We start from the raw sequence: 20,260 nt of genomic DNA, 5'->3' as shown, positions 1-20,260 counted from the left end.
TCTCCTGTCTGAGGCAAGAAGCTGCTGAGTTTGGGTTTATTTATGAGACGGCTCCAGTTCATGAGCAATGAAAGCGACTGCATGTCACGATTGTAGTCTGTTATTTGCTTCTTAATTATTAAATCCAGGCAATTGGCCGAAGGAACCTTTATTCAAACGAAGATTATATTTATACACAACAAAGTTCACTTTAAAGAAAGGCCTTCTACAAAACAAACTTAATATTAAACTAAATATAACCACCAAAATCATTTCTGACCCACTCGCATCTTTCAGGGTTCTTGCAGGTTTCAGTAAGTTAAATTTAAGACCTTTTTATGACCTTTTAAGATCATTATGAGTGAAATTTAAGACCAACACGACGCATTACTAAAAGCATTATAAATGATCTCAGAAACTCTCAAACATTCTATTTTTATTGATTCAGTTATAGAAACATTAAATAAACTCAGAAACTGATATCAAAATACTGAGTCCGATATTTTCGCATGCGGTTTTTCGTATTCCGAAAAATTTGTTACGCACAGAGATCTTGTACACTGAGTCCGATGCGTATTAATGAATGCGTTACGGGGATAAAAACGCAAAACAAGACAAAGTGACGTCTAGTGAGGATAATTTGTTTGTCCTGAGGAGATGTGGAGAGACTCCTGTGATCGCGTAGAGTTTCCCCTCCTGATCAAGCGGGATCAAGACCGACCGATTAAAAGTGTCAGTTTGATGCTTTGCTAGCGATACTGGAGACACATATTAAAAAGAAGATCACTAATTTCTGTGAATCAATTGATCCCGAACACCTGGCAGTATGTCTATGGATCCGATCACACACACACACACGCACGCGCACGCGCACGCACACGCACACGCACACGCACACGCACACGCACACGCACACGCACACACACACGCACACGCACACACACACACACACACACACACAGAGAGAGAGCTTTACAGAGACTTGATGTGCTATAATTATAGCTGTGATATAATAATATTATTTGTGGTATTTTTGCTAGAATAATAATTTACGCACTTCCAAAAATAAATTCGACCTCACGTTATGTCAGTCACGCTTGCACACTGCCTCCGAGACTTTCGTCCGTCAACAAAAAATTTGGAACAGGTTCGATTTTCTACGTTTTCGCATCCGTAAAAACGCATTTTGAGACGTTTTGACAACTCAGAGCCACCATACATATTATTCTAGCAAAAATGCTACAAATATTATTATATCACAGCTATAATTATAGCACATCAAGTCTCCCCTTACAAAAGGAAATTTACCAATATATTTTCTTGAAATATATTTTAATGTATGGAATAATATATTGATGGCATTATAAAATATATTATATATTCATGCAATATATTGGAAAATATAAATATTAAATCCCATAACGTTATATGTGAATATATTGCATGATATTTTCAAATATATTGCAATATATTTTTGTTTCGTAAGGGTCTGTAAAGCTCTGTCTGTCTGTGTGTGTGTGTGTGTGTGTGTGTGTGTGTGTGTGTGTGTGTTCGGATCCATAGACATACTGCCAGGTGTTCGGGATCAATTGATTCACAGAAATTAGTGGTCTTCTTTTAAATATGTCTCCAGTATCGCTAGCAAAGCATCAAACTGAGCCACTGAAACTGCAACTTTGAATCGGTCGATCTGGATAATCCCGCTTGATAGGGAAACTCTCCTCTCTACGCGATCACAGGAGTAACGTTAGATGAACCCAATATCTCCTCAGGACAAACAAATCATCCTCACTAGACGTCACTTTGTCTTGTTTTGCGTTTTTCCCCGTAACACATTCATTAATAAGCATCGGACTCTATGTGCAAGGTCTCTGTGCGTGACGAGTTTTTCAGATCACGAATATGAAAAAACGCATGCGAAAATATCGGACTCAGTGTGCAAAGACCCATGTTCTTTGAAAACGCGCGTAGACACGAGTGCAGACCAGACAAAACAACCAGCCTATGATAGGGGCGGATCTACGGTTGGGCCTGAGATTGACAGCTGCCCACCCAGTCAGATCAAACACATCAGAATACATTACGCTTAACCCTGTTAGAATGCGAGTGTTGGCGCCAGCATATTAAAGCGCTATTTGACCGTAAATCCTCAACATTTGGCACGCTTAAAAAAATCCTTAAAGACAAATAGCGCTTTTTGCCAAAATATGGTTTATTACGGTAATTTCTTGCTTTCCGTTTGCCAATCGCAGCTTTCTGAAAAGCTGAAGGAAAAGTGTAAGGAGTAAAAATGCATGAAGCAGTCGGGAAAAGAAAACTAAAAGGTTTTGTTTCTGAATGGAAGTAAAAGTTAAGACTTTGGTAAATTAAATTTAAGACCTAGGATGAAAATCTGGCCGTTTTTAAGACTTTTTAAGGCCTTAAATGTAACTTTCTGAATTTAAGACTTTTTAAGACTTTTTAAGACCCCGCGGGAACCCTGTCTTTGCACTTTACATAATCAGATTAAATTCAAAAATAATATGACAATTTTTAAACATAAATATGAAAAAAAAAAAAAAAAAAACTTTGTTAATGGCTGCAAGTATAGTAAGCTCCAGATAAACGTCGTGTGTGAGCTGGATTAGAGTGAACATCATCTAACCGGTGAGGGTTCATGAGCGCCTGAGGAAGATTGAGCCGAGCCACACCACAGCAGTTTCAGAGTCTCTACTGCAGTCCCTCTAGCGCCACCTGCTGTGTTTCACTCACGTATATGCTAATTACTTATAAAGAGGGCGTGGCTCAAGATGATTCGATTGCAGTGAAAATGTTTCCACCATTTTGAATTTCTAACTGTTGCTCATTTCCATAAATTGAACCGGATCATTTTCAGAACATGTTGACACTAAAGTTACGGACTTTTGATTCGTCAAACCGGTTTTCATTAATGCACGAATGAATTTGACAAAGTGTCCACCAGAATGAATGTGAGGCTGTAACTCCACAACGCTTTAGTGTGTTCTGACCAAACCGTAGACTCATGAGCGGAGGCTACCGGCAGTTTTGGCGCAGCGCCACCTAGTGGTCCAGAGATGGACATCTCTGCCTGTAACTCCTGACCGGTTAGGCCAAAAATCAAACAAATTTGGTGCAGTATGCCAAGTCAGATAATATCCAATTTTCCCATGTCGGCCATTTTGAATTTTGATGCATTGGCCTATCATTGCTCATCTCAGTCTTCGGCACCATCCTCTGAAGGCACACCTTTCCAGAGCAGCACCATCTTGTTGTTAAAAAAAATGCTAATAGCTTTTGATTAGTTTTGCCTACTGTAATGTTTCCTTGGGTCTTGTCGAGAGCATAGATTCCAACTTTGCCATAGTCAGTCTAACTTCCAGGGCACCATTTTGATCTTTAAAAAAAAAATACTTGTTTAAAACTCATCCTAGGCAGTTGTTCCAATTTTCACTTCAGACCATGGCAACAAAAACATGGAACTCAAGTAAATTCACCAAACCGTTCTCAATTAACGCCAACAAATCCGATGAAAACGCACCAAAATGGACATGAGGCTATATCGGCACAAAGCTTTAGCATATTCTGATCAAATTAGGTGTGTGTTTAGACAACATGAGATGGACCTTTAGTTTCGGCACAGTGCCACCTAGTGGTCAGAAGAACTTCTGAACAGTTTGACTATATATAACTAGACTGGTCTCCTAAGATTCAGTGCAGCATGCCTACTATAATGAAACGGGTCTGAACAGATTCCACGGGTCATGCCGAGAACATTAGTACCACATTTGCTATAGTAGGCCCAACTCGCCCCGCCATTTTGATTTCCTTTAAAAACACTTTAATTCCTCCTGTACCGTTTGTATGATTTTCACCAAAACGGAGTCAGATCCTCTTCAGCCCACACCCATAATAAGTTAAGGACCGTGTGCTGATGGACCAAACTGCTCTGGAATTTTATGGCATGATGCTAGTCTAGATCTGAGGGGTCTTTACTCATGGCTGGAGTTGGTCTGACGCTCGCTGTCCTCCTCATAGCTATATTCATATTTATAATCCTGTAAGTCCTCAAGTGTGGTGTCCCCATGTGAATAAAGGAGTGAGAGCAGCACCTTCTTGCCCTTGAGGAAGGTCATCCGTCGGATGTGTTCATCGATCTCCTCTCCGAGATGCTCCTTCAGTCCGCGCCAGGCGAAACCAATGTTGTGCATTTCCTGAGAGCAGCTCAGTATCATGGTGGCGAATCCCTGAGAGAAAACCACTCATAAAGATCAGTCACAGATTCCCATCACTGGGGTTACAGATGGACAAACTCGTCCACGTCTAATAACTCCATTAACCTGAGCTTTGGTGTATTAAAATCAATGTTTCAGGAGTTTCTCCATGTTTGCAGATGCTGTTCACTTAATCTGTGCAACTGACTGGACTACGGGCAATATTTACTGATTTTATCATGTACTTGGCTAATATTTCTAACACATCTAGTATTTACTTTACGTTGTACATACACTGCTGATCAAAAGCAAAACCAACACTGGAGGAATATCACACTGCTTACTGGAGTTATGAGCAGATTAATGAGCACACTGCAAAAATGCTCTTCTTACTCAGTCATTCTGTCTCGGTTCCAGTCTAAATATCTCACAATTCTTAAATCAAGATGAGTTTACTAGATCAGTAAAACAACAGAAGATATTTTCTTGTTTTGTTCAAAATAAAATCTAAATGAAGAGAGTTTCTGCTTAAAAAAATAATCTTATTTCTGTTTGGAATGAAAACAAGATTATTTTTCTCACCCCATTGTCAGATTATTTAGCTTATTTTAAGCAAAAACACAAAAATATACTTAAGAGCATTTTTTGCAGTGCAGAAGAGACTCTTTCAGACACATAAGCGTGCATGATGTAGTGTACCGTGTCTGAGCTGATGATCGATCTCTGCTTGAGGCTCCTGAATGTGTGTGTGTGTGTGTGTGTGTGACGTACCGTGTCTGAGCTGATGAGCGATCTCTGCTCGAGGCATGTGGCTCCAGAGATGTGTGCGAGCGCAGCTGCTAGCGCCTCCACCGCACCGCGGGCCTCGATTAGCTCGAGTGCAGCCTCGCGGAAATACTCCACCGCCGCCGCCGGAACAGAGTCCAAGAACCTGCGAGCGATACACACACACACACACACGAGGATCAGCCACACTTCACATGACCATCTTTATGCTCCTCACAACTTCCACATATTTCAGAACACTTAAAGCGTTAGTTCAGCCATAAATGTAAATTGTGTGATTAATTCCTCCTGTGGTTGGCCAGCCGTCAGACCTCCGCTCATCTTCACACACAGATGAAGATATTAGTGTTGAAATCCGATGGCTCAGAAAGGCCTTCATTGACACCAATGTCATTTCCTCTCTCAAGACCCATAAAGGCACTAAAGACGTCGTTACAAAGCCCATCTTACTACAGCGGCTCTACTATCATTGATGAAGAGGCCAGAATAGAGTTAGTGCGGGAAAAACACTAAATAACGACTTATATAGTGATGGGCGATTTCAAAATTACATGAGGAATGACAGAATTAACATTTGTGGCTGAACTGACCCCTTAACACTTTAAACCGGCATCAACACTGACTAATAGCCATCATTTGAACTCTGACCTGACGGCGTCTTTACTGGAGGACTGGATGATGTCATTGGCCGTTGGCACGCCGACCCGTTTGAAGGTGATTCCCTGAAGGAGAACACAAGAGCTGTTAGCATTAGCGGCCATTAAACAAACATCATTCGCTCGGCTGACACCATTGGCTCCTCTTTAAATCAATCATTGGATCCAGAGTACATCCATGTTTTTACATTGTCAATATAGACGTCATTACAGAAATGTTTTTTAATATAAGTACACTTAACCCACCCACACCAGCAGACCCGTCCTTCTACACTGTACATAATCCATTCAGATGCAAGTACACGGTTAGAGACACGTAATAAAGAGTGACCGCTTATTTACATTTCACAATTTTAGAAAGGCTAGTCTTAAAGCATCAGTTGACTTTTTAATAAACTTTAGCTGATAGTTTCCTCACCCCATGTCTTTCTTTCTTCAGTGGAAACAAAATGAAGGCTTTTGATGAAAACACTCCAGGATTTTTCTCCACATAATGGACTTCAATGGGCCCCAAACGGCTCAAGGGCCAGATGAGAGTTTCAGTGCAGCTTCAGAGGGTTAGACGATGAATAAGAGTCTTATAAAACTATTATTTTGTGTTTAAATGACGATGGTTTGTTTAGATAAGCACAAACGCAGGCCTTGCTCTGTTCTGTGATGCGTGTGATGTCACGTAATATGCAATTACGCTGAAAAGATCACACTATGTCGGAGGAGAACAGAATCAGTGTTTACTGATTTTGACATTTTTTCAAAATTACGAGTTTTTATCTCACAATCTGACTTTTATTCTGTGTTTAAATGAGCGATGTTTTGTCTAGATTAGACCCTTATTCATCATCTAACCCTCTGAAGCTGCACTGAAACTCTCATCTGGCCCTTGAGCCGTTTGGGGCCCATTGAAGTCCATTATGTGGAGAAAAATCCTGGAGTGTTTTCATCATAAACCTTTTTCAAGTTCAAGAGTTTTATTTGTCACACACACAGTTATACAGAATACAACCGGCAGTGAAGTGTAAACAGGTCCGCTCCATGGATAGCAAATAACAATCAACAAAAAAAGCACAATAAATTATAAAATAGGAATAGGATAAGGTGCTATATATATATATATATATACATATGTAGAATTATGAATAAATCAAGTAAAAGAAATAAGAGATGTGGAATAAAATAAGTGAGATCAAGTAAACTGGAGACTATAGAAATAAATACGTGGATAACAGAAGTGCAGGAACCAGAAACCTTCATTTTGTTTCCACTGAAGAAAGACATGGGGTGAGGAAACTATCAGCTAAAGTTTATTAAAAAGGGAACTAATCCTTTAACTAGTGATATTAAAATATTAAACCGACTTAAAACGGAAATCGAAGGCCTGTGGGACAGTGGGAGAATAAAGCATTTGGGATTTTATTGTCAGTGATTTTAAAATTCAGCAAGCCGGGGATTAAAGGCCCGTCCGATCACATGGCACTGATTGGTTCGTCTGATCATTGGTTTATTGGTTAACCCATATTCCTCAGGTAAAGGATGTGTGTGTAGCGTGTGAATGGCGTGTCTCCTCACCGCTTTCTGCTCCACATACATGAGCTGGCTTTCCTCCTTGCGCTGGTAGAAGCAGATGCAGACGCCTGTTCTTCCGGCTCTGCCAGTCCGGCCGGATCGGTGGATATACGACTCCACATCCTGCATGAACAGCCCATGGTTACGCTCACAACAGCAGGGAACAATACATCACAATCCATCAGCTGGGTTCAAACATGCACTCAAATATACTCACTAGGGGTGTAACGACACACTGGTGTGGCGATTCAATGTATATCCCCATACTGAACTCACGATACGATATGCATCCCAATATTGTTAACCAACATAGTTTTTAAAAAAAACATTATTAAAGCGTTAGTTCAGCCTGAAGTGTAAACTGTGTGATTAATTCCTCCTGTGGTTGGCCAGCCGTCAGTCCTCCGCTCATCTTCACACACAGATGAAGATATTAGTGTTGAAATCCGATGGCTCAGAAAGGCCTTCATTGACACCAATGTCATTTCCTCTCTCAAGACCCATAAAGGCACTAAAGACGTCGTTACAAAGCCCATCTCACTACAGCGGCTCAGTCGTTATTTAGTTTTTTTGCACAGAAACTCTTCTGGCCTCTTCATAAATGATTGTAGAGCTGTAGTGAGGGTTGGGGTTAGTGTGTGAAGATGAGCGGAGGTCTGACGGCTGGCCAACCACAGGAGGAATTAATCACACAATTTACATTCATGGCTGAACTAACCCTTTAATAAGATGGAAAAATATCAAATAATGGATATCGTTCCTCTGTGTCGTTATAGTTGTGATGTGGAATGATTTTTAAAACTATAAATGTATTGTTACTTTTATAATCATGGGTCATGGCGGAATGGGCCATAAAGGTATAAACTAAACTGTTTCTGCAGTATAAGCTGAAGCTGGATGTTTTGGAGCAGGCTGACGTACGTTTGGAGGAGAGCACTGGATGACCAGATCCACCTCAGGGATATCTAGGCCTCGCGCCGCCACATTAGTGGCCACAAGCACCTCGAAGGTCCCGTTCCTGAAGCCCTTCAGCGTGATCTCTCTCTGCTTCTGGGCGATGTCTCCATGCAGCGTCTGCGCGCTCTACACACACACACACACACACACACACACACACACACACACACACACACACACACACACACACACACACACACACACACACACACACACACACACACACACACACACACACACACACACACACGTAAGTACATTTACTTGTCAGTCACCACCGAAGACCATTTTTGACCCAGGAAAATCCCTGGTTGTGTGTTGAAACTGCCGGTTATGATAAGGAGCCGGGCATTTCCCAAACACCAATCACAACACACCGCTCCAGCCGACCAATCAGATCACAGAGTGTTTTAGAAGGAGGGGCTTCACAGAGACAGGAACTAATCAGAGTTACTGACAGAATGGGAAGAGAGGAGCCGCAACAATGGAGAATATGAGAAATAATCAACATTAAAGCAGAAAACCTGCTCTAGTAGAGCCAGAAAACAACAGCATGACATGGCTGGCACACACACACACCTGTTTGATGGAGGGGCTCATGGACAGCTCAGTGGCCTCTCTCTTGGTCTCGCAGTACACACAAACACACACACACACACACACCTGTTTGATGGAGGGGCTCATGGACAGCTCAGTGGCCTCTCTCTTGGTCTCGCAGTACACACAAACACACACACACACACACACACACACACACACACACACACACACACACACACACACACACACACACACACACACACACACACACACACACACACACACACACACACACACACACACACACACACACACACACACACACACACACACACACACACACACACACACACACACACACCTGTTTGATGGAGGGGCTCATGGACAGCTCAGTGGCCTCTCTCTTGGTCTCGCAGTACACACAAAAACACACACACACACACGTTTGATGGAGGGGCTCATGGACAGCTCAGTGGCCTCTCTCTTGGTCTCGCAGTACACACACACACACACACACACACACACCTGTTTGATGGAGGGGCTCATGGACAGCTCAGTGGCCTCTCTCTTGGTCTCGCAGTACACACAAACACACACACACACACACACACACAGACACACACGTTTGATGGAGGGGCTCATGGACAGCTCAGTGGCCTCTCTCTTGGTCTCGCAGTACACACACACACACACACACACACACACACACGTTTGATGGAGGGGCTCATGGACAGCTCAGTGGCCTCTCTCTTGGTCTCGCAGTACACACATACACACAAACACACACACACACACACACCTGTTTGATGGAGGGGCTCATGGACAGCTCAGTGGCCTCTCTCTTGGTCTCGCAGTACACACAAACACACACACACACACACACACACACCTGTTTGATGGAGGGGCTCATGGACAGCTCAGTGGCCTCTCTCTTGGTCTCGCAGTACACACAAACACACACACACACACACACACGCACACACACGCACGCACGCACACACACGCACACACACACACACCTGTTTGATGGAGGGGCTCATGGACAGCTCAGTGGCCTCTCTCTTGGTCTCGCAGAAGACGATGGTCCGGCCGTGGCTGCCGCTGTACACCTGGATGACATCACCGATGACCGACGCCCTCTGAGACCAGTGGCAGGTGATGGCCAGGTGCTGTAAGGGTTAAACAGCACATACAGGTGACACTTCCGTCTTAAAACTGCCCGTTAGGCTGCTGATGATACGCAAAATAAATCAGTTTTCGTCACTAAAGTGATTCTGAACTGAACAGAATCGTTAGTAATTCAGTCTCAGCGCAGGTTTATAACTCATTTGCATAAAGATAGTCTCTGGTCCTGATTGGCTGGTTTTCTAGAGAGGGTTTAAATTAAGCCAGGAGTAGGCCTTAATCTACAATAGTTAAGTGCGACTTAAAAAATGGGTTTCTGAAACAGATTACTATAGAAGCCCGATTCCACCCCTAAATAAAATAATAAAAAGAGTAATTGCGACTTATGTCACAATTCTATTCTTTTCCATTACAATTATATATAAACTCACAATTGTGTGATATAAAGCCAGAATTCTGAGATATAAACTCGCTATTGCGTGATATAAATTAACAATTCTGACTTTATAATTCACAATTCTGAGATAAAGTCACAATTACTCTCGGGCTTCCCTAGTTTACCAACACCTAGTCTCTGGAGCGCAGAACTAAAATACACCAGAATAATTTAAACCCGGCTGAATTACCATGACAGAGGTTGCCTATAAAACATGGAATGAACCGAGAAAAGCCTAAAATTGCCTGGAACTGAGAAGCAAATCTAAAGAAAACTATGACAGCAGAAAAAGATGCAATCATAAAACCTTTTGCTGAACAAGAGAAAACTCTTTTAAAGCAAATATCACAGAAAGCGGCTCACATCCGCTGGTGAATAGACAAAGCCCTTAAAGGGACGCGGTGAAGGAAAACTGATATACAACGGGACAAAAATTACTCGTCAATGCTTTTGCATTCTCTCAGAAATACATCCAAAAATACATACAAAAGAAAGTTTGCATTTACAAAAATATTGTGAGCAAAACATTATATATAGCTTTCCTATGTCTCTCTCACTCACACACACACACGCATGCACGCGCACGCACACACACACTAAAGTTGAGTTAAAAATCTTCATTTGTGTTCTCCTGAAGAAACAAACACACCTACGCCACACGCCCGGGGTCAGCAGATAAACATCAGGCTCATTTTGGGGTGAACTATTTTAATATAGTTTATATATACTTTAATATCCTCCTGTCTGATCTGAAGAAGAATCTCACGTTACCTCGACTGTGGTGGCTGCTTTCTGGGTCTTCTTCCCGATGAGGTCCACATGGATGAACTGCGGCCGCATGTATTTCTTAGCCACTTCATAAACCCAGGACGGACACGTGGCGGAGAACAAAAGCGTCTGAGGTTTGTCCTCTGCGTCTGAGAGGAAGAGTTCAGAGAGGCTGTTAGCGCTGCTCAAGGGGTAATGCGATATATCTCGGTTATGAATATGGACCATGTTATCGTGTGCACCTCAAAATACCGTCAATAATAATAATATTATTGTAATGCAGTTAAGAATACTTTGCCCATCAACCGTATAAAATGCTCAAACCCGCTGTACTCCGCGTCGAACGGACGCTCAGATAAACCAGCCGGCGTGTATTTGCACATGACTGAGCGATGGCTGCAGTAATGCCCCGCAGCGGTTACCCCAGAGCTGCGCTAGTGACGTTTAAACGCTCCAAACAGCCGATCATTTCCTGTAATCTCAATGTTGTTCATCACAGCATCAAATACTTGAAGACTTAATAGGCTATTTATTTTCAAACTTTAACATTTTTATATTTTAATCTGAACTACATGCCCTACTGATAACACGTTTGATTATCTGTTATTGTTCAGTAAAACTTTGAGACGTGGCTTCATTATTGCCAAACTGACAATGAAAAATACTTGTAAAGAATTCATTATTCGAACTTCTTAGTTACTGTTTGATAACATCACTAAAATCAAAATTACTTATTTATAGGGATGCACGATATTGGATTTTTGCCGATATCCGATATGCCGATATTTTTCAGCTCATTTTGACCGATGCCGATATATATGTTTATTTTTTCCCGTCGTTTGGAAACAACACCATTTTGAGCAAAAACTATTTTTTTTCATTCTGGTTTCAGATTTCTGAGGTCTCCTTACTAAACGGACTCTTGTTGAAGATAAATAAATGTTAATAAAGCTCTTTTTATGATAAGAGTATATTAAAAGCTCTGAAAATAACAATAATAAAGTCAGTAATTTTTCACCCCAGATGCAGCTGTAACCTAAATATTGTATTTTTGGATTTAACGTTTGTGCACATGAAGTGGGGGTGGCATGACATCCATTGATGCTGTCTTTTAATTCTACAATTATTGTAGAGCTCATTGGATTATTTTTCATCATCCATTTCGTAAAGTTTTATTACAGATTAATACACTGTATATAAAAGTATTTAATTTACAAGTGTCATGCTTGTGATTTATGACATCATTACTGATTTGTTTATTCAGAACAAGAAGTAACTTCAATTTATTTGTGTATTCTACTTTTCATTGTATTAGTGTAACAACAGCGCCCCCACTACATGTATAAATATATAGCGGTCTAGCGGGAGGGCACTAGGACCTGGAGGAGCTTCTGCTGCTGTGGAGGCTGCCGCACGCGCTAGAGAGTGGGGAGACGCGACTGGGCTTGTTTTGGGCTAGTTTTGGGCTTGTTTTGGGCTAGTTTTGTTGTGAAAACGTGGCAAATCTGCTGCTGATGGTCACGTGCATTCACAAATTCAAGGCAGCCTTTAAAAACAGTCAATATAAATCACTGTACATGTAATGTATTTTCTTGTTTTCACCTGAAGAATGACCGCAGTGCTGACATGGTCTCATCGCTGTAGCACTCCTCGCACACGTGAGTTATTGCAGGCGCATATCAACACGTTATCATATCGGCAAGGCATATCGGCATAATGTTTTCATATCGGCCGATGCCGATTTTTATATTTTAAGCATTTATCGGCCGATTCCGATGTCGTGCCGATAATATCGTGCATCCCTACTTATTTAATGGACCCAAGATAAACCTAACAATGATCAGTTGATATAACATGGATCAATGATAACTAACATTAACAAAAACCAGATCTGGACCGTAACTCAGCTCATTTACTCGAGTCCTGTACTGAAGTTCACTGTTTGAGTCTCTGTGCTTTACTGGAGTATTATTTTTTCTGTAATCTTCTGACTTTAACTTCACTCCATCTGAAAGACAAATATCGTCCTCTTTACTCCACTACATTTCTATCAAGGTCCTCGAAGTGGAAAGTCGTTTCTGTCGCAGCTTTGAAAGTCAGTGATGATTTTTTTCTTCTTTAAAAGGTGTTTGGGTTTTTGCAGAAAGCCTTTCAGGAATCACTCTTGTAGAGTCTCGTGAAGTTCAATGATTTCACAGCATTTATTAAACACTGATTTATAGTTTAGAGCAAAATGACGGAAGAAGACGGATGTCCAAATGCTCATTTAGTGGAGTATTCACATAAACAAAGTTGATTCTGTCTTCAGTGAAGGTGAACAGTGTGAGAATATCAGATGTGTATCAGTGTATTATAGGCTTATAATCTACACAGCGCAGCGCCAATGCCTCTCGAGCCTTCCCTCAATGGCTCACGGCTTTACGATCGACATCGGCATCAAAACACAGCAAATCCAACGCATTCGTGCAGCTCTCCATGATTTGTAAAGACGGAGATTAAAGGGGTAAGAGGTCAGCGGGCACATTACCTTTCCTATAGGAGGCAGACAGGATGTCCTCCACCTGCTCAGCGAAGCCCATGTCCAGCATCTGGTCCACCTCGTCCAGAACCACATGTTTGAGCTGAGACAGGTCCAGCTTGTTGTTCTGCAGATGGTCTTTGATTCGGCCCGGCGTTCCCACCAGGATGTCGATGCCACTGCGGATCGCATCGACTGATGCACAACGACTCCAGTTATTAAATGTGTCTTCACAGCTCGAGCACAAACATCTTTCATTGAGTTTCAATTAGGGATGCCACAATTCTCAATATAATACTGAACCGCTCGGTACGGCATTCACGGTTCAATCTGCGCTTGTTTTGCATTTAATTAGTTATGAATATTTCTTTCCATTCAAAATATTTCTCTTAGTTTATTAAGGCTGTGTTTGAGTGAGTCTACGCGCTTGAAACGCTGGAGTCAGAGTTATACTCACAGCACTACAGTTATTCACAATCACTAAAGCTCATTATTTTCTGCGTTGGTTAAACGTTTCATTGGCTGCTTATGAACAGTTTTACATGAGCTGAGCGCACTAAAGCCTGTCACACACACACACGACTACTGGACTGAGTCGTCTTACTGCACTAATACTGTCACACACACACACACACACACACACACACACACACACACACAAGGTGAACATATATAAACACAGACGGTTAAAGTGAAAGTAAAGTTGTGTGTGTGTGAGATGTGAGCAGGTCTTAAAGTGACAGTAGCCTATAGTGAACACTTGTCCTTAAAGGGACAGTTCACCTCTAAAATTATGTTAATAAAACAACAAGAGAAAATCCCTCGCTGCTCTTGAATAATGAGAAACTTTAATACAGTAGCTTCTAATCTATTTATATGATATACTGAAGACCATGTAGTGTTTTAATTTTACTTTTATTCATTCAATTTCATCCTTAAATTCATCTGTTCATCTCTGAGCTGCCACTGTAAATCTTTATATATATTTATTTTATATTATACATACACTAGGAATGTGTACAAGTTTTTTTTAAAGTAAAGTCTTAAGATTTTTCAAGTATTTTAAGTAAAATAAAGAAAGAGTATTACAACAAAAACATTTTCTCTTTAACCTCTTTCTGTTCCTGAGATCAGAAGAGAGAAAACCGAACACCGAGGTGTGTGTTGAAGCGTGGACTAACTGTATTGGTGCATCCCTAGTTTCAATCATTAGTGTTTTAAAAACAGCTCCTACTTTGTGGGTTGTATGAGCTTCCTCCGTAGAAACATGTGACGGACAGTTTCTTGGTGACGTCCTTGAAGTCTCTGGTCACCTGGATAGCGAGTTCACGGGTCGGTGTAAGAACCAGAACCTGACAGGAAACAGCACATTAATCCCGTCAGGGTCAACAGCCAAATGTGCATCCCTAAAAACACTTCCCCATGTGGACCGTATAGGCCCTGGCATCTTCACAGCAGGACCCATAATGCACTGCACCCATACCTTCGGCGAGCGGCCTCTCTTCCGCTCATCCACTGCGGACTGCAGCTTCTCCACCAGAGGAACGGCGAATGAGAACGTCTTTCCTGTGCCGGTTCTGGCCTGGCCAATCAGGTCTTTCCCATCATACACCGCGTTAAAGGTCTTCACTTGGATGTCAAAGAGATATGAAACTCCACGCGCTACAAAACACAAAAACACGGACGTCATTTATTTATGATTTAATGCCATATCCGCAGCAATGGCTATATTCATGGCAATCAGCGGAGTCACGTCAGCAATGTTGGGTGAAACTAGTTACTTAAGCCCCTTTGACACTGCACGTCGGACCCGCGATATTCCCGGAGCATTGCCGGGTCGCCTTCTGTGTGAAAGCACCACGTCCCGGGATTGATTACCGAATTCGACCCGGGTCGGGGCTCTAGTAACATTGCGGGGTTCGACCCGGGACGAGCGCTGTGTGAACAAAAGCCGTAACTAATGCCGCAGCGTGTGCGTAGTTATCGTGCGACTCCTAGAGCTTGTTTCTTCAATAACACACCCCTGCAGTGCCAGAAGAGCTCGTCGGTGTTTTAAACGCAGAGAGTGTTCGTATACAAAAGAAACTAAAATTAAACAAGCAGAAATGAGCGCAAACTGGACACAAGTCAAGACCACGGAGCTCCTTACTATCCGCGCTGAAGCTGAGATCGCTCGCCGTTATACGTCACATCAGGATGTCACGTGTCAACTCGACCCGGGACCGTTACGGGTTGTGTGTGAAAGCGCACATATTACGGTATTTCGCTGGCAGTGTGAATGGACAAAATCTAGCGGCCCGGGAACAAATGCCGGGTCACATTATCCGTGTATTTGCCGGAATCGCAGTGGGAAAGGGGATTAAGTAATTAGTTACTGTAATTTAATTACTTTTCCCTTGAAAAAGTAAAAAGTAAGGGATTACTCTTTTTTTGTGTAATTTAATTACAGTTACTTCACAAGTAATTGAACTAAATACCATGTGTAGACTGTAGAACAGTTATATATATATATAAGTGGAATTAACATTCAAATTTAAAGTCTAACTTTATTTATTTGTATGTATCCTTCATTTTTAATATTTGGTCAGTTAATAAGAATAATTTATGTAGTTTTATATTCTGTATTTAATGAATTAAAAGAGCTGTTTCCTATCTATTCTTGAATGGCTTAACTCGAGTGTGATATAGGATTTGGAAAGTAATTAGTAATCTAATACTTTTTTAGAGTAACTTACCCAACACTGCACTTCAGTAACGTAACAATTTTATCTTAAAAACAATCACTATACAAAATCAGGAATTACTCCAAGAGAAACCTTTTAAAAATATCATTAGTGTTTTCTGAATAAAACCGTGGTCTAATATTACTTTAAAAAGGACTTTCTATTAAAATATATTTTACACTCGTGAAATTCTTACACAAATCTCAAACCGGTTCCTCTTCCCTCTCATATGAGTGAGTCTTGAACGTCCAATTCGGCATCTCGTATACACAACCTGCTCATATCTGTTTTCAGAATAATAACTCCCTGATTTAACCTCTTATAATTAGTTATTTACACATTCGGTCCACTCCTTTAGCCATTTATTGTAAATGTACAGGTTCAGTATGGGTTTAACGTCAGATGCTAACACAGATGTGCTTGAGATAATACACACGACATTCAAGATGAAGCTGATTATAATGTAAAAAATGTATAGTGATAAAAGTTTTTTTGTGTGCGCGCATATTGTATATATGCTTTATTCTGAAGCAATATTCTCACCAGTGTTTAATCAGCTTTGGCATATTTAAATCTGCACATTTGTGATATTTTTACCTTTTAGAAAGAGCATTTCCCTCTAATCTTATTAAATATAGGCTATGCTTCAGTTTTCATATTATATTCATAAATTTGAGCTCTACATAAAATTAGAATAAGACACGATTGTCACCAATCTAATTAAATATTTTACACTGAAAAAATACAACTGCATGAGCGTTGTCTTTTTGAATAAACAAATAAGAAATGTTGAAAAGTACGTTTAAACATGAAACTAAACCTCCAGTAGGTGGCAGGAGGTGAGTCTTAATGAGCGAGTCATTGAGTCGATTCATCCAAACGATTCATTCAAGTATGGGGGAGTCGTTTACGAACAGGTTATTGAATCTTTGATTCAACCGATTCATTCAAACACTGAACCGTTCAGTAACACACACTGAGGCATTAAGAGTAAGAGGCATTATGGCTCTGCGGTGATCTATTTTCACTGCTGAAATAGAACAAAAACGGTTAATACTGCGTCTAAAATGTAAGTGATTTATGTTAATTAATTGTCTAATGAGCGGTCATATGAAATCAGTGTGATTTTCAGTCGTGATGGTGTTCAGGAAAACACTCTTAGTTGTGTGATGTTGTTTAACCTGTTAAGCTGATTTCCAAATTTTGAAAAAATCCTAAGAAATGTACTCAGACTAAAACAAATACAGTTTGTGAATCCTTTGCACTAAAAGCATAATTATGGTCTCATTTGAAAGCAGACACCTAGCAGTTTACTGTAAAGTCAAAATGATAATATTTTTTATAATAAAAAAAAGCTATAATAAGCTTCAAAGTTTTGTAAAGTTATTAGAAATGTATTTGTATGAAATATCTTTATGAAAATAAAATTGAAGTGGGCCTTGGAGAAATCTAGAAATGCACTACAGCTAAAGCCACAAGTCTGACCATGTTATATTTCAGATCTGAAGATGATCAGTCTAAAACTCTGCATTTTATTAAACGTTTTACAAGATCGTTTCATGTGATTTTATTTTGAGATATCGCTGAAATATCAACTGATGTTTATTGCCACATCTTCTCAGCTTTCAGTCGCTGTATTGCCTCTATTGTTTAGAGGTGCAAACTGCCCCATTCAGTTTGTCTCCCCGGCATTCACACTTCTGCGGACTGGTTATGGCTCTAATTATTATTCTTTTGTCTGCATTATAATTACTAACGATTCTCTATTCAAACTGTTCTATTCAAACCTCATTTCTAAATCAAACCTCTCACTTTACCCTTACTGAGACTCTATTGAATGCATTTCGTCCAAATAAGCATTTCAGTAGTTTTACATTTAGAAAATGTTCATAAAAATAAAGTATTTACTCAGTGGCAGGTGCATCTAGGGCAAGCTAGCATGTTAGCTTAGCACACAAGCAAAACACCAATTTATACGATTAAAATCATGTTTTATTCAAAACTTGCTTCATATCACTTTATAATTTATATGTAGAGTGTTTTATATAACAATATGTGATCTCATGTAGCTTCGGGTCAAAAAATCTGACAGAAAATATACAATGCTAAAAGCTATGTGGAATAGCATTGCATTATAAATATCATCTATTATGAAACCACCCAACATGGCATAAAGAACACAGACCAACCATATATTGCCGCGATTGTGTGTTTATGGTCTTAAAACGTGTCTATCTGCATAAAATAGCGATCCGACGATCCCAGGGAGCTGTGTGGATACTGTCTATGGGATATGTCAGATACTTCCTGAATGTCACATGGTGTGTCTGTTCTTCATGTGTTCCACATGGGGTGAATTTTCAGTAGTACAGCTTTCCAGCGCCCTCCGGCTGCCAGAATGAATTGAAAACACAGCATATCACAGCCTACTGCGCTCATAATCACACATCCGCGGATTTTGGATAAAGATTGAATAAATAATACTTCTCTGTATAGAAATTTGACTCAAACGTGTGAGAATCTATCAATATTACTCCACATCTGCACACATTTGAAGTAAAAGCCCTGAGGGAAGTTGTTTTGTCGAGTGTCTTCATGACGACCAGAGAAGAGTTTTTTATGAATGGGAGCAAATGACGCGCATATTACAATCAAAAGGTAGCGACGCCCAAGATCATATTCATAACTCCTGGCACATATTAACACATTACGGTCACTATAAGACTTTGAGAATAAAACAGAGGTAACAAAATTAAACTTTAGTCTTAGATCTTTTTAATGATGTATAGTTTGTCAAGGTAATTACTTACATCTGATAGTAATTTTGAGCTAATTTAAGCAAAGAGCGCTTCAGCACGTCCTCGTCCTCGTGACGGTTATCAGGTTAACTGGATTTCTCAGTGTCTCATGTGTTGTGATTTCTCCTCGAGATGCGAGAGCGTCAACAGCGCCACCTTCAGTTGATTATATATTACACTATTATCCACGATCGATCGCCACTTCCACTAATGAATACAGAATCATTTAATATCCGTCCTGGACATGCGTTAATGTCGAGCCCTGGTTTAGCATAATAACAGTTATCGCAAAAATTATTGATTACATCCCATTATTCCTTTAATACACGTCTACTTTATTAATACAACAACTTGCTATATGAAAATCCCACATTTCCGCCACAATACCATGGTTAGAGTGACTGCAGGGAAAGATGGGACATGTTGGTGTGATTATGAGTAGTGTTACCCTGCAGCAGTTTGATGGTGTTCGGGGAGATCCTGAAGTTGGAAAAGGCTCCTTCTTTCTGCTCCGGAGTCTCCTATGAACACAAGCACAGGCATCAGCTCGCTCACACACACCACACACACACACACACACACACACACCACACACACAGCCCCTGCCCCTAAACCTACCCATCTCTCTCTCACACACACACACACACACACACACACACACACACACACACACACACACACACAGCCCCTGCCCCTAAACCTACCCATCTCTCTCTCACACACTCACACACACACACACACAGCCCCTGCCCCTAAACCTACCCATCTCTCTCTCACACACACACACACACACACACACACACACACACACACACACAGCCCCTGCCCCTAAACCTACCCATCTCTCTCTCACACACTCACACACACACACACACACACACACACACACACACACAGCCCCTGCCCCTAAACCTACCCATCTCTCTCTCACAAACACTCACACACACACACCTTCTCAGGGTCGCTGTCCGAGTCCTCGCTGGATGGTCCGGGTGTGTTTGCTGGAGTGTGTTCAGTCGTGTCTGCACCATTCGCCTCCGCCTCCGCCTCCACCTCCGCCTCCACCTTTGTCTTCTTTTTCTTCTTCAGCTGCACAGAGGTTTCAGCACACGACACGTAAACCACACATATTTATTACACAGAATAAAAAATTGTCTCTTTAAACGCTCGTTTTTTAGGGTCCATTTTGAGTTGCAAAGT

General features: G+C 41.0%; 1 protein-coding gene across 2 annotated transcripts in view; it reads right to left on the bottom strand.

Moving 5' to 3' along the window:
• ddx21 (DEAD (Asp-Glu-Ala-Asp) box helicase 21) overlaps window positions 1-20,260 on the bottom strand; it is a 33,242-nt gene that overhangs the window by 2,072 nt on the left and 10,910 nt on the right. For both annotated transcript variants that reach the window (XM_067421682.1, XM_067421683.1), the window contains exons 3-14: window positions 20,012-20,149; window positions 19,509-19,581; window positions 15,023-15,201; window positions 14,774-14,891; window positions 13,549-13,734; window positions 11,025-11,170; window positions 9,712-9,861; window positions 8,117-8,278; window positions 7,199-7,318; window positions 5,625-5,698; window positions 4,962-5,121; window positions 4,089-4,223 (exon numbers count right to left, since the gene is read on the bottom strand). In XM_067421682.1, the coding sequence (XP_067277783.1) occupies window positions 4,089-4,223; window positions 4,962-5,121; window positions 5,625-5,698; window positions 7,199-7,318; window positions 8,117-8,278; window positions 9,712-9,861; window positions 11,025-11,170; window positions 13,549-13,734; window positions 14,774-14,891; window positions 15,023-15,201; window positions 19,509-19,581; window positions 20,012-20,149 (1,641 nt within the window). The remainder of the gene's footprint in view (window positions 1-4,088; window positions 4,224-4,961; window positions 5,122-5,624; window positions 5,699-7,198; window positions 7,319-8,116; window positions 8,279-9,711; window positions 9,862-11,024; window positions 11,171-13,548; window positions 13,735-14,773; window positions 14,892-15,022; window positions 15,202-19,508; window positions 19,582-20,011; window positions 20,150-20,260) is intronic.

This window comes from Pseudorasbora parva, chromosome 17 (genome assembly GCF_024679245.1).
Source record: "Pseudorasbora parva isolate DD20220531a chromosome 17, ASM2467924v1, whole genome shotgun sequence".
NCBI classification, from domain to species: domain Eukaryota; kingdom Metazoa; phylum Chordata; class Actinopteri; order Cypriniformes; family Gobionidae; genus Pseudorasbora; species Pseudorasbora parva.
This window is presented reverse-complemented; position numbering and strand designations above follow the sequence as displayed.